Consider the following 15,472-nt stretch of genomic DNA (forward strand, 5'->3'; position numbering starts at 1 on the left):
GTCCGCGTGTGTGACAGTCCGTGTGTGTGACAGTCCGTGTGTGTGACAGTCCGTGTGTGACAGTCCGCGTGTGTGACAGTCCGCGTGTGTGACAGTCCGTGTGTGTGACAGTCCGCTCGTGACAGTCCGTGTGTGTGACGGTCCGTGTGTGTGACGGTCCGTGTGTGTGACAGTCCGTGTGTGTGACAGTCCGTGTGTGTGACAGTCCGCTCGTGACGGTCCGTGTGTGTGACAGTCCGCGTGTGTGACAGTCCGCTCGTGACAGTCCGTGTGTAACAGTCCGTGTGTGTGACAGTCCGTGTGTGTGACAGTCCGTGTGTGACAGTCCGTGTGTGTGACAGTCCGTGTGTGTGACAGTCCGTGTGTGTGACAGTCCGTGTGTGTGACAGTCCGTGTGTGTGACAGTCCGTGTGTGTGCCAGTCCGTTCATGACAGTCCGTGTGTGTGCCAGTCCGTGTGTGTGACAGTCCGGTCATGACAGTCCGTGTGTGACAGTCCGTGTGTGACAGTCAGCGTGTGTGACAGTCCGTGTGTGACAGTCCGCGTGTGTGACAGTCCGCGTGTGACAGTCCGTGTGTGACAGTCCGCGTGTGACAGTCCGCGTGTGACAGTCCGTGTGTGACAGTCCGCGTGTGACAGTCCGTGTGTGACAGTCCGTGTGTGACAGTCCGTGTGTGTGACAGTCCGTGTGTGACAGTCCGTGTGTGACAGTCCGCGTGTGACAGTCCGTGTGTGACAGTCCGTGTGTGACAGTCCGTGTGTGACAGTCCGTGTGTGACAGTCCGCGTGTGTGACAGTCCGCGTGTGACAGTCCGTGTGTGACAGTCCGTGTGTGACAGTCCGCGTGTGACAGTCCGTGTGTGACAGTCCGTGTGTGACAGTCCGCGTGTGACAGTCCGTGTGTGACAGTCCGCGTGTGTGACAGTCCGTGTGTTACAGTCCGTGTGTGACAGTCCGTGTGTGACAGTCCGTGTGTGACAGTCCGTGTGTGACAGTCCGTGTGTGACAGTCCGTGTGTGACAGTCCGTGTGTGAAGGTCCGCGTGTGACAGTCCGCGTGTGTGACAGTCCGCGTGTGACAGTCCGCGTGTGACAGTCCACGTGTGATAGGTTGCATGCTTTACCTTCATTCCAGCGTGGAGAATGGAGATGGGAAATGCCGGGTCTGATTTGCAGCTCAGGAAGAGCCTGAAGTTATGATCCAGAATCACACCTGGCTCTTGGAACCTAACGATAGAGGCATAAAGACAAATGACACAACTCAGTACATATAGTAGCAGGAAACAGGTGGGATACGGGAAGGAGGAGGGAGGGAAGGCAGAGGGAGAAGGGGAAAGGGATGGGAGAAATGGAAGGTGGTTGGACAAAGGGGTGGGAGTTGGGGTGATGTACTATTTTTCATGGGTGGGTGCGGGTCATACAGCACCAGCCAGAAACCACTTGGTGCCTCCAAGAGACTGATCAGGAGTTGACAGAGCACAACCAGAGCAGAGCTCTGAAGGAATCAGTCTACACGCTCTATGCACACACCTACACCAAGCTGCTCCCAAAGTATTTTACTGCCCCACATTAGAAAATATACACAGTGGCGCAGTGATAGAGTTGCTACTTAACAGCATGAGACCTGGGTTCGATCCTGACTCTGCGTGCTGTCTGTGCGGAGTTTGTACGTTCTCCCTGTGACCATCTGGGTTTCCTCCAGGTGCTTTGGCTTCCTCCCACATCTCATAGACGTGCAGGTTTGTATGTTAATTGGCTTTGGTAGATTGCCTCTGGTGTGCGACGTGAAACTAGGACATCTGGAACTATTGTAGGGGTGATCGTTGGTCAGTTCGGACTCGATTTGCCGAAGGGCCTGTTCCCATGCTGTATATCTAAACACTACTAAATAAGCGTGCAACTATACCGCTTGACAGTCTGCATGTGACAGTTGCTACCTTACAGCGGTTTGATCCTAACTATGGGTGTTGTTTGTATGGAGTTTGTACGTTTATTTCTGCATGAATGTAGCCAGTTCGGAGGATGACTCACGATTCTATGATGGCCTGCAGCTTCGGCATGAAGGAAGCAGCCAGGTGGCAGTTCTGCAAGAAGATCCAGCGCCCCTTCTGCACCTGAGCCCTTTGGATCAGCTCCTCAGCCACCCGTCCCTGCCCCTGGCCCAGAGACACGATGTCCAGATGGGTTGCGCTTCCCCGCAGTTCCTTGGCAAACCGCAGCACTTGGACAATGGGATCAGTGCCTATCATGGCAAATATAGACGGTTAGTCATGCCTTACAGAGAGGGAGAGAGATGAAGTAAGCATTTATACCAGCCTCATCACCCAAAAAGCAAACAAACTGACCGCCACAGTGTCACATCTCAGCACCCTACCATCCCCAGCTCTCCTCCCCTCAAGTCTGAAGAAGGGTCTCCACCCGAAATCACACCTATTCCTTTTCTCCAGAGATGCTGCCTGACCCGCTGAGTTACTCCAGCACTTTGTATCAATCTCCTCCCCTCAAGGAAGGGCCCCACTCCCAGACGCAGCAGCCGTCAAGTGGCCCTGTCCACTCCACACTGGAGACGGCAGTCACCCAGACAAGCCACAAGACTCCAGTGCCCACGACTTACATCCCACCTCCATCACGGACCTCCTGAGATCATGGCATCATCAACCCCTGTGACACATCCACGAAGGCTGGGAGGCAATCCCGGAGATTACGGTGGATTCAGTACCGGTGGACAGGAACGGTGTGGCCGGGTCGGGGTAACAGAGGTAACGCAACACTACTGGAGAGGCAGAAGTGATGGGGAAGGAATAATGAGGAAATGTTTCACTGTTCAAAGGGCCAAGATGAGGAAGCCCTGTACTGCGGTAGGGCTGGTGCTGAGGGAAAGTCACACTGTGTGACGGGCAGGCATGGGGGATGGCCGTACTGCATGAGGGGCTTCAATGAGGGAACGCCGTACTTTTTTTTTTTAACCAAAAATAATTGATTCAACTATTTACAATAATATGTACAAACAAATTGACCACCACAATACGAACAAATATTCTCATATTACTATTTCCGCATCCTTACTGAGGATGCAGTCCACCCCCCGCGGTGCCCAGTGGTCCCGGAAATCCCCCAGGGTGCCCGTAGACAGGGCGTAGTCCTTCTCTAACACCACCCGGGCACGGACGTAACCCCGGAAAAGATGCAGGCAGCCGGCTCGGGCAGAGCCCTCTACTGCCTGGCGCCGTGACTCACGGATGGCCAGCTTGGCCAGGCCCAGGAACAACCCAACCAGGACATCTTCAGCCTGACCCTCTCCCCTACGTACAGGGTGTCCAAAGATGAGGGTGGTGGGTGTGAAGTGCAGTCAGAAGGCAAGGAGAAGCCCCTTTAGGTATTCAAACAGTGGCTGCAGCCTCACACTCTCCATATACACGTGGAACACAGACTCTTCCAGCCCGCAACAGTGGCAGGCGGCTGGCGAGTTTGTGAACTGTGAGAGTACGAAGAGCAGCCATGAGCGAACGCCACACTGTGTGAGGGAGGGGCAGCGATAAAGGCGCGCCACACTGTGGGTGGGTGGTCTTGTGGGTGGAGAGGTACTGAGTTGAGGGAGTGCTGCACTGTGAGATGGACAGAACTGAGTGGCTCCCACATTCTTGGAAGAGTAATGCTGAGAGAGCATTGGTCTGCAGGAGGAGCAGTATTGCTGGAGTGGGGGCACAGTTGGAGGGAAGTACAGAGATCTCTCTATTATGCTTGCCTCTGTCCTATTCTGTCCTACTCCTAAGATCCAGGTCTTTCCCTTTGTCTAACACAGCCACAGCTGACGACTGCCCGCAGGCTCCAGGCTCCCTCACCTGGTGACAGCAAAAAGATCAATGGGGTGGAGGCATCGGTTTCACTGAACGCATCATTGAGGAAAACAGCCGGGCTAGGGAGGAAGTCAGGGCCCAGCTTAACCTCAACAAACCCGTTCACAGCAGCGGTCAAACACTCCGGCCTCAGGATCTTGATCTAGAATGTAAAGGACATTGTGAGGAGCAGCGAACGGCAAGCTCTCCGTTCTTCTGGCACGCATCCAGTCCTGCCAGCCAGAACTATCCGAAGAAAGCTGAAAGTGAGGTGGTTGCAGTAAACCTGAATATAAAAGGAGAAAGTGCTGGAGATACTCAGCAGGTCAGGCAGCAGCTGTGGAGGGTGAAACACAGCAGGTATAAACAAAAGAGAACAACCTAAAAATGAAGAAGGGTTTCGGCCCGAACCGTTGCCTTTTTCCTTCGCTCCATAGATGCTGCTGCACCCGCTGAGTTTCTCCAGCTTTTTTGTGGACCTAAAAATGAAGATAGATACAAAGTGCAGGAGTAACTCAGCAGGTCAGACAGCATATCTGGAGAAAAAGGGTGGATAACGTTTCAGGTCGGAACCCTTCTTCAGACCTAGAAATGATTGCCTGCCATGAGAGGCAACTTATACACAGTGCCTGGTGAGCCAGCATGTGTTCTTTGTACATCTTTAGTTTTTTAGCTCTGTTTCAGACTACAGGTATCACTGGCTAAACCAGAATTTAATGCCCACGAGAAGGGGAGGGGGGTTGGGGATTAGGGGGATTTTTTCCCCCTCTCTTTGTGAAATGGAAGCCAGGGCAGTGGCACACTGCTCCTGTGGGAGATTTGGGACAATGGCCCAGAGAAGTACATCTGCCGAATGTGTTTAACAAAGAACTGCAGATGCTGGAAAAATCAAAGGTCGACAAAAAGCTGGAGAAACTCAGTGGGTGAGGCAGCATCTATTGAGAGAAGGAATGGGTGACGTTTCGGGTCGAGACCCTTCTTCAGTTGATCTGCTGAATGTGTGGCTCTTGTCGGACTGTACTGAGCAACTGAAGCTACAGTTGGACTCACAATGGGATGCAAAATAAGTGGTGGATATTTAGTTGGGTTTAGTTTAGAGATACAGGGTGGAGACAGGCCACTTCGGCCCATCGTGACCATGCTGACCAGTGATCACCTGTATACTAGTTCAATTCTACACACAATTTACAGAGGCCAATTAAACTACAAACCTGCACGTCCTTGGAACATAGACGGAAACTGACGCACCCGGAGAAAACCCCCACGGTCAAAGGGAAAATGTGCAAACTCCGTATAGACAGCGTCCGTAGTCAGGATCACACCCAGTTTTCTGGCACTGTAAGGCAGCAACTCTACCGCTGCGCCACTGTGCCGCCCCATATACGTTTAGTGATTTGGTCATACCGCAGGTAGAGAAAGAGCAGCAATGGGTGATCACCTGGAAGGGCAATGAGGGTAGGCACAAAGTGCAGGATTTCTCTCTGAACAGGTTAGAGGGGGTGACTTCTCAGAGGAAAGTGGCAACAGCTACGTTTATGGCTCTGATACACAACATGGGAAGGAAATGTCTGGTAAATAAGCAGTAGCTGTGGAGGATTAGTTAGGGAGGGGGAAAAGGCACTTCTGTAGCAGAGAGCAAATGACCACTTAGCATCATGATGATGTTACTTGATGCGAGCTGGCAATGTCCCAGGATATAAAAATTGTATCACAGAGAAGAGGGAGAGTCACACTGCTGATTAGGAAGAACATAATGGCGGCACTTCTATTTCCCTCGGTGGAAATGTCAAATAATAGAGCATCACTTTAAGGTAAACTGGGGAATGTTTAAATATAGAAACATAGGCATAGAAAATAGGTGTGGGAGTAGGCCATTCAACTCATTGAGCATTCAATATGATCATGGCCGATCATCCTAAATCAGTACCCAGTTCCTGCTTTCTCCCCATATCCCTTGATTCCATTAGCCCCAAGAGCTAAATCTAACTCTCTCTTGAAAACAGCCAGTGAATTGGCCTCCACTGCCTTCTGTGGCAGAGAATTCCACAGATTCACAACTCTCTGGGTGAAAAGTAAAGTGTCGATTATGATGCTAATTTAAACTAATCTGATCAGCCTGCATTAGGCCTCTATGCCCTTCCTATTCACGTGCCTGTCTAAATGCTCTTATCTGCATCGTATCTGCTTCCTCAATTTCCACTAGTGGCACACTCCAGGCACGCATCACTCTCTGGGTAAAAAGATTGCCTTGAAAATGTCTTTTAAATTTCCCCCCTCTTACCTTAAAGCTGTACTTTCTAGTATTTAATTAGACATTAATAAACTGAACTAAACTAGTCTTCTTGATGAATATTGTACAGGAGAGAACATACGAAGGGAATGAAAAGGGAAAAGATCCTTGGGGAATTATACTAAGGAGAACCCCGAGATATCTCAACCGAGAACCGCAAGGGGTGCTACACCTGTCACTTTACCTCCCCCCTCAACTCCATTCAAGGACCCAAGCAGTCGTTCCAGGTGCTACAGATGTTCACCAGCATCTCCTCCAACCTCATCTATTGCATCCGCTGCTCTAGATGTCAGCTGATCTACATCGGTGAGACCAAGCGTAGGCTTGGCGATCGTTTCACCGAACACCTCCGCTCAACCAACCTGATCTCCCGGTGGCTCAGCACATCCCCCTCCCATTCCGAATCTGACCTCTCTGTCCTGGGCCTCCTCCAGTGGTGCCAGAGTGAGCACCACCTCATATTCCGCTTGGGCAGTCTGCACCCTGGTGGCATAAACATTGAATTCACCAATTTCAGGTAGCCTTTGCTGTCTCCTCCCCTTCGCAGCTCTCCCTCAGCCCTCGGGCCCCTCCTCTTCCTTTTTCCTTTCTTCTCCCCCCCCCCCCCCCCTCCACACCCCCCCCCCCCCCCTCCACCCCCCCCCCCCACACCCCCGTCTGAAGAAGGGTATCGGCCTGAAACATTGCCTTTCCTTTGCTCCATAGATGCTGCTGCACCCGCTGAGTTTCTCCAGCACTTTTGTCTACCCGAGATATTCTTCACGTGCAGAAGGCCCAAGAAGGAAGCCAGAGAAAGAGCGGGTCCTTCCAGAGAACACTAAACCTCTATGTATAGCCATGTGGGGTGGATGCTAAGAAATGTTGATGAACAGAAAGACCCCAGAGGGTCCAAGTCCAGAGTTCCCTGAAAGTGCAGCAGGTAGATAGGGTGATTAAGAAGGCACATCTGGCTTGCATCCTAGTCAAGCACAGAATATAAAAGTCGAGACATCATGTTTCACAATTTCACAAACCACTGGTTAGGCTATACTTTGAGTACTGCGCACAGTTCTAGTTGCCAGACTAGAGGAAGACTGAAAGAATACAGGGGAGATTCACCTGGTTATTCTCTGCATTAAAGGAGGCTAGTTATGGGGAAAGGGTGGACTTGTTTTCCTATAGCGAAGGTGGCTAAGAGGTGACCTGATAGCTGATGTAAGACTATGAGGCAAAGATAGGGTAGATAGTTTATTTTCCCCCACATGGGGTGGGCCAATCTAACCATGAGGATGTAGGTTCACGATGAGAGGAAGGAGTTTTAAAGGGGATTTGAGGGGAAGTTTATTTACACAGAGAGTGGTTGATATCTGGAATGTGTGTCAGAGGTTATGAAATGAAACATAATCACCATGTTTAAGAGTTATTTAGACAGATACTCGAACAGGCAAGGCATGGAAGGATATGGACCTAATGCACAGAAATTGTATTACTGCCGATGGGCTAAGAGGTTGACAATGAAGTGATGATGCCAAGCTATATGGCTACGCATTGAACCATGGCTGAATGGTGCCTAGTCTTTCTGCACCCTGGCACAGACATTTTCTTTTACTGAGGGGTTATGAATGCAGTTGAATCATTATCAAACATCACCACTTCTGACCTTCCCATTGAATAGATGGCTTAGGACACTGCTCTGAGGACACTGCTCTGCAGCAGGGGCCTTGGGCAGCAATGATTCCTCTCAAGCACTCTCCGATATAGGAATGATTTTGAAGAAAATGTTGCCGCATGATTATTTAGTTTGCAAATGATACCACAATGAGTGATGCGGTGGACAATGAAGGAGGTCGTTCAAGGGTACAACAGGATCTAGATGAACTGGTAAAATGGGCATGGGAATGGCTGATGGAATTTAATTCTGACCAGGGAAGATAAATCCATTAGATCCTTCTGCATCCCCTCCAAAGTGTCCACATACAGTACTTCCTGTAATGGGGTGATCATAACTACACATGGTATTCTAAATGTGGTTCAACCAAAGTTTTATCAAGCTGCAACAGGAAAACCCAACTTGAAGAGTCAATACCCGGATCGGTGAAGGCAAGCCCTCTTTATCACCCTTCCTGTTTATGTTGCCACTTTGAGTTTTCCACGGGTGGGATCAATTCCACATCACCGCGTGGTTTATTGTAAATTCCCATACACCCTGTCCCTGTGTAACTAATCAGTAACTAGTTCACCCCTATGACACGCTGTGGACAATGGATAAAGCTCATACCAATATCAGCTTCTGGAATGCACTTAGATTTTCCCATGGAAAGACTGTGCCCTCAGTTTCGCTGTCCTGATTCTCCAGCGTATTGTGTGATTCAGTGCCACTTTCTTGTAAACTAACGTCTGTACAACAAAGAGATAGATGTGTGAATATACCATCTAATTAGAGCAACTTACAGAGTATATCACAGAACTTATTCGGTGCTCTGAGAAATAAAAACAGGAAATACTTAGCATTTCACAATGTGCCTGTGGAGGGAAAAAAATCAGTTAACATTGCAAAACGGGTCCCTTTCAGAATTGCAGGCAGTGACTAGTGGGGTACCGCGAGGCTCGATGCTGGGACCGCAGCTATTTACAATATATATTAATGATTTAGATGAAGGAATTACAACATTAGCAAATTTGCAGTTGACACAAAGCTGGGTGGCAGTGTGAACTGTGAGGAGGATGCTATGAGAATGCATGGTGACTTGAACAGGTTGGGTGAGTGGGCAGATGCACGGCAGATACAGTTTAATGTGGATAAATGTGAGGTTATCCACTTTTGCAGCAAAAACAGGAAGGAAGATTATTATCTAAATGGTGCCAAGTTGGGAAAAGGGGAAGTACAACGGGATCTGGGGGTCCTTGTTCATCAGTCAATGAAAGTAAGCATGCAGGTACAGCAGGCAGTGAAGAAAGTGAATGGCATGTTGGCCATCATAACAAGAGGAGTTGAGTATAGGAGCAACGAGGCCCTTCTGCAGTTGTACAGGGCACTAGTGAGACCACACCTGGAGTATTGTGTGCAGTTTTGTTCTGCAAATTTGAGGAAGGACATTCTTGCTATTGCGGGAGTGCAGCGTAGGTTCGCAAGGTTAATTCCTGGGATGGCGGTACTGTCATATGCAGAAAGAATGGAGCGGCTGGGCTTGTATACTCTGGAATTAAGAAGGATGAGAGGTATCTTGTTGAAACATATAAGATTATTAAGGGTTTGGACACGCTAGAGGCAGGAAACATGTTCCCGATGTTGGGGGAGTCCCGAACCAGGGGCCACAATTTAAGAATAAGGGGTAAGCCATTTAGAACGAAGATGAGGAAACACATAGAGAGTTGTGAGTGTGTGGAATTCTCTGCCTCAGAGGGTGGTGGAGGCCGGTTCTCTGGATACTTTCAAGAGAGAGTGAGATAGGGCTCTTAAAGATAGCGGAGTCAGGGGATATGGGAAGAAGGCTGGAATGGGGTATTGATTGTGGATGATCAGCCATGATCACATTGAATGACGTTGCTGGCTCGAAGGGCCGAATGGCCTACTCCTGCACCTATTGTCTATTGTCTATTGTCAATCCATAAAACTCATTCCAATCCCCAAGGCTCCCACCAATCCCTAACACAATCTCCACACTCATCACATTCTCTCCAATCTCCAAAATATGCTCTCCAAATCCCAACATTCTCCAATCAATCCCGAACACTCCCTTTCTCCAATCCCCAACTGTGGCAAATCTCTAATCATCAGCACTCCCCCCAAGTCTCAACATGCTCTCCGATCCCTGACACCCCCTCTCTGCAATCCCCAACATTCCCTCTCTCCAAAGCCGACATTCCCTCTCTCTAATCCCCAACACTCTCTCTCTCCAATCCCCAACACTCCCTCTCTCCAATCCCCGACACTCCCTCTCTCCAATCTCCAACACTCCGATCCCCTACACCTCCTCTCTCCAGTCTCCAAGACTGATCCCCAACATTCTCTCCGATCCCCACTCTCGCTCCTCTCCCCAACCCTCCAATGTCTCCAATTCCCAGCTCTCACTCCACAATCCCCAACAGTCTCTCCCGGCAAATCCCTAATAGTCAACCCTCTTAATCCCTCAATACTCTCTCTCTCTCTCCAAATCCCAGAACTATCTGATTTGCAACACTCTCTCTTTTCAATCCCCGAGAACACTCTTTCTCTAACTGCCAACACATTCTCCCTTTCATCCTACATTCTCTCTTTATAATCACCAATCAAGTTGAGAATATTGATATATGCGAAGGAACGGTGAGGAACAGGTATGAAGAAAAATGTGCTTGCAGCAGCCTCACATGCACATACTCAAGAATACAAACAAAAACATAAAGTATACACAAATTGCACATAAATGCTACAAGACAGTGAAATGAAAAATACTTGTGCAGGGTATTAATGCAGAATATACACAACTCAAAAACATGTCCATAGTGGTGTCCAACTCTCACTCCTGTCACTGGGTAGAAATAGTGTCCTGATAGGTCACTTGTAGCAGCGGATACTAACACAACACTGAACAAATACCACAATTGTCTAAAGAAGGTATCTCTCCACTACTGGGCCACCATCCCCAAATTAGAGTGTGGCAGGAACTGCAGATGCTGGTTTACACCAAAGATAGATACAACATTTTGGAGTAACTCAGCGGGTAAGGCAGAATCTCTGGAATAAAGGAATAGGTGACATTTCTGATTGAGACTCTTCTTCAGACTTGGACATACATCTCTATAATATCACCTCTCATCCTCCTACGCTCCAACGAAAATAGTTCTAGCCTGCCTAACCTCTCTATAGCTCAAGCCTCAAGTCATGGCATCCCAAAGTCTATACTCAATACCCTGACTAATGAGCTAAATGCCTTCTTGACCACCCTATTTACGTGTAATGCCACATTCAAGGAACTTTGTACCTGCAAGTCTAGATCCCTCTGCTCTACAACACTTCACTGAGCCCTGCTATTCTCTGTGAAGGTCATGTCCTGGTCTGACTTCCCAAAATTGTAACACCTTGCAACTATCTACATTAATCATTCTTCAGACTACTTGCCCAACTAATCAAGATTCTGCTGTCTTAGCTATCTACATCGACATGCACAACTAAGACAGTATCATCTGAAAACCTACTAATCCTGCCGCGTACATTCTCATCAAAATCAAACAGCAATGGGCCCAGCACCAAATCTGAGGCACACCACCAGTCAAAGGCCTCTAGTCTGAAAAACAACTTTCCACCATCACCTTTTGTTTTCTTCCATGAAGCCAATTTTCTATGCAGTCAGCTATCTATTTTCTGCTCTCCCCGGATCCCATGCAATGTAACCTTCCAGAGTAGTTTACCACGTGGAACCTCATCAAATGCCTTGCTGAAATCCATATAGAAAATATCAATATTAAACTGCCCTCAACATCCTTTTAAGTCACAAAACTCAAACTTCAAAAAACTCAAATCAGATTTGTGAGACACGATCTGTGAGACACTGAAAGTAAACATGCAGGTACAGCAGGCAGTGAAGAAAGCTGGCCTTCATAATGATAGGATTTGAGTATAGGAGTAAAGAGGTCCTGCAGTTGTACAGGGCCCTGGTGAGACCACATCTGGAGTATTGTGTGCAGTTTTGGTCTCCTAATTTGAGGAAGGACATCCGGCTATTGAGGCAGGTTCATGAGGTTAATCCCTGGGATGGCGGGACTGTCATATGAGGAAAGATTGGAAAGACGGGTTTTTTCACTGGAATTTAGAAGGATGAGAGGGCATCTTATAGAAACGTATAAAATTATAAAAGGACTGGACAAGCAAGATGCAGGAAAATTTTTCCCAATGATGGGGGAATCCAGAACCAGGGGGCACAGTCTAAGAATAAAGGGGAGGCCATTTAAAACTGAGATGAGAAAAAAACGTTTTCACCCAGAGAGTTGTGAATTTGTGGAATTCTCTGCCACGGAAGGCAGTGGAGGCCAATTCACCGATTCAAACAGAAGAGCAACTTACCTGGATCGGAAAAATGGCAGAAATCGGCGCCGTAAAGCGGCCTTTTCACGGGGCGACTTGACGCAAGAGTTAACCAGAGTTTAACATCGTGGGAACCTCGTGCGATAACAGTACGGCATTCGTGGACCACGGTGGACCACCGTAGCGCTAACGGCAGGTAATCGTGTATCTTGGTCACTCGGGAGAAAATTCAAGAAAGTTTGAATTTCTCCAAGAGTGACTTGTACACTTGTGGTTGAGCATTGCAACATTATATGGACGTAGTGGCCAGTGCGATATCCGTAATAACTCTTGCGGTTACCGTGGGAACTCCTGCGAACGGTGAACCCGGAAGCTGGACAGAGGGGACAGAAGGTGAGTAAAAATTGTCTTCTGTGGGATTGAATTTAAAAAATAAATAAAAATAAAGATTTGCATCCGCATATGGACATCAACTTATTCATGAGTTATGTTAATGAGATTCAAGAAAATAACTAATCTTTAAAAGGGACTTTAAAAGGGACTTTACTGAAAGGTTACGCATTTTTATGGTCCGTGAGAAATTTTTCACATGTACTTCTTTGAGAGATACAGCTCGGAGTCCTCGCCGACTAGCGATCGATGCCTTTCCGAAGCAGGGTCCGGAACGCTACCAATCAATGTTCTCCAGAGACCCGTGTAAGGAGTGAACTGCACATGCTGGTTTAAACCGAAGACAGACACAAAACGCTGGAGTAACTCAGCGAGTCAAGCAGCATCTCTGGAGAAAAATAGCTGATGTTTCGGGACGAGACACATCTTCAGACTCAATTCCGATTAGGATGTCTGAAGAAGGGTTCCGATTCGAATCGCCAACTATTCTTTTTCTCCAGAGATATCGAGACCCTTCTGATATGCTGCCTGTGGTCGATAAATGCGTAACCTTTCAGTAAAGTCCCTTTTAAAGTCCCTTTTAAAGATTATAGTCGAGGGAGAGGAGGGGGAGACAGATGGGGGTGTCTTTATTTACTGGCGGCGGGTGTCTGTCACTGAAACAGGCAGGTGAGATTTCACATCCACCTTGTGTGTGCCTCTCTCTCTCTCTCCCTCCCTCTTACACAGGCTGAGAGACTCTGCCTCTGTGAGTGTACGCCTCTTTCTCCCCCTCTCCCACACACAGTAAGACCGATGTACTGTGATCAGTCCATCTGTGTCTCCCACATACACAGTAAAACATGTCTCCAAATGAGCCAATTCAACCAAGGGAGGATATTTATAGTGTGTGAAAAAAAAAGTTACATAATTTGTGTCACGTGTAGTTCACGATGTTCATTCAAGATTTAACGCGAAAGCTCGGGAGACGGACAAGTCACTCGCACAAATAACAGAAATGCCGAGTACCGTGGGAACTCTTTATCTACAGCCGTTATATCGTGCGAGACTCGTGCTGGACCACGACCACTTCACTCTGGTGACATCTTGCGTCAACTCGCCCCGTGAAAAAGCCCCATTATGGACAACCTGCTAGTGCATCTGAAAGCACTAGCGATTTCACGAGCTCCCGCAGCTGCGGGAGCCTCCGACGGCAAGCGTTCCCTAGATCGCTGGAGAGAACCCGAACGGACTGGGAATCACAGGTGCTGTACCTGGAAACACCGGGAAGCCTTCCGGAGCCGACGAACAGGATTTCCCAGGAACAACGGAGCTGGAGCTGCCGTCTGTGAAGGAATCCCCAATCACAGCGGAGTTGGAGCTGCAGACTGTGAGGGAATCCCCGTTCCAGCGCAGGTCCGCAGAAACAGCAGGTACAGTAAACACAGTACGTGGAAACTACGGGGAGGCCTCCATTGTGTCCGGAAACATGGCCAATGGGCAGGAATTCAGGTCAGACTGAAGCGCAGGGGACTTCGGCCCCCTCTCCCTACTATCCTACTGGCCAATGTACAGTCCCTTGAAAATAAGGTGGAAGACTTAAGGGCAAGGCTGCTTTATCAAAGGGAGCTGAGGGAATGCTCTGTGTTCTGTTTCACAGAGACATGGCTCACCCCCAGCTCCCCAGACTCAGCGGTCCAGCCTGAAGGGTTCTCCATCCACCGTATGGACCGTACACTGGCATCTGAGAAAGGAATAGGAGGAAGCTTCTGCCTCATGGTCAACTCTGCGTGGTGCTCAGACATGGCAGTCCTGTCCAACTTCTGCTCTCCACACCTGGAACATCTGGCGGTGAAGTGCCGTCCCTTCTACCTTCCGAGGGAATTCACCTCCATTATTCTGACTGCGGTCGACATCCCACCCCAGGCAGACGTCCGCCTGGCACTGGAGGAGCTGCACGCCGTGGTCAACAAACACCAGACGTCTTACCCAGAGGCGTTTACCACCATTGCTGGGGACTTCAATAAGGCAAACCTAAAGAAATCGCTCCCTAACTTCCATCAACATGTCTCCTGCTGCACCAGAGGACCAAACACTCCCGACCACTGCAACACCACCATCAAGAATGCCTATCGCTCTATCCCTCGCCCTCACTTCGGTAAATCCGACCATACCGTGGTGCTGAACGAATACGCCACAGTCGTTACAGACTTCATTAAGAAATGTGTAGAGGACTGCATCCCTACAAAAACCTTCCGAGTGTTTCCCAATCAGAAGCCTTGGATGAACTATGAGGTGTGCACCCTTCTGAAGACAGACACCGGGCATTCATGTCTGATGATACAGAGGTCTACAAGAAGTCCAGATATGACCTTGGTAAGGCCATCAAAAAGGCCAAAAGGGACTTCTGCTCCAAGCTGGAGGATGAGGCAGATGTTCGGCAGCTGTGGCGGGGCCTGAATGCAAACACCTCTTACAAGGCGAAACCAGGAGCCAGCTCGAATGTCGGCGAAACATCACTCCCTGACGAGCTCAATGCGTTTTACGCACGCTTTGATAGGGAGAATACTGATGTGCCTTCTCGTGCCCCCATTCGCTGTGATGGCATTTCAGTCTCAGTCACAGAGGTCGACTTCAGAAAATCCTTCAGAGGGGTGAACCCTCGAAAAGTGCCTGGACCTGATGGTATACCCGGTCGTGTTCTAAAAACCTGTGCGGACCAACTGGCTGGAGTTTTTACAGACATTTTCAACCTCTCACTTCTGAGGTCTGAGGTTCCCGCCTGCTTTAAAAGGGCATTAATAATACCGGTGCCCAAGAAGAGCAAGGTGACGAGCCTCAATGACTATCGATCATTGGCACTAACGCCTGTGGTGATGAAGTGCTTTGCGAGGCTGATCATGGTGCAAATCAACTCATACCTCGACAAAAGCATGGATCCACTGCAGTTGGCTTACCGCCACAACAGATCAACGGTGGATGCGATCTCGCTGGCCCT

General features: G+C 48.9%; 1 protein-coding gene across 1 annotated transcript in view; it reads right to left on the reverse strand.

Moving 5' to 3' along the window:
* Positions 1-15,472, reverse strand: part of dnah14 (dynein axonemal heavy chain 14) — a 435,381-nt gene that overhangs the window by 25,223 nt on the left and 394,686 nt on the right. Inside the window, 4 exon segments of the mRNA XM_033020484.1 lie at positions 1,124-1,226; positions 2,031-2,241; positions 3,842-3,998; positions 8,383-8,501. Of these exon segments, the coding sequence (XP_032876375.1) occupies positions 1,124-1,226; positions 2,031-2,241; positions 3,842-3,998; positions 8,383-8,501 (590 nt within the window).

This window comes from Amblyraja radiata, chromosome 5 (genome assembly GCF_010909765.2).
Source record: "Amblyraja radiata isolate CabotCenter1 chromosome 5, sAmbRad1.1.pri, whole genome shotgun sequence".
NCBI classification, from domain to species: Eukaryota; Metazoa; Chordata; class Chondrichthyes; order Rajiformes; family Rajidae; genus Amblyraja; species Amblyraja radiata.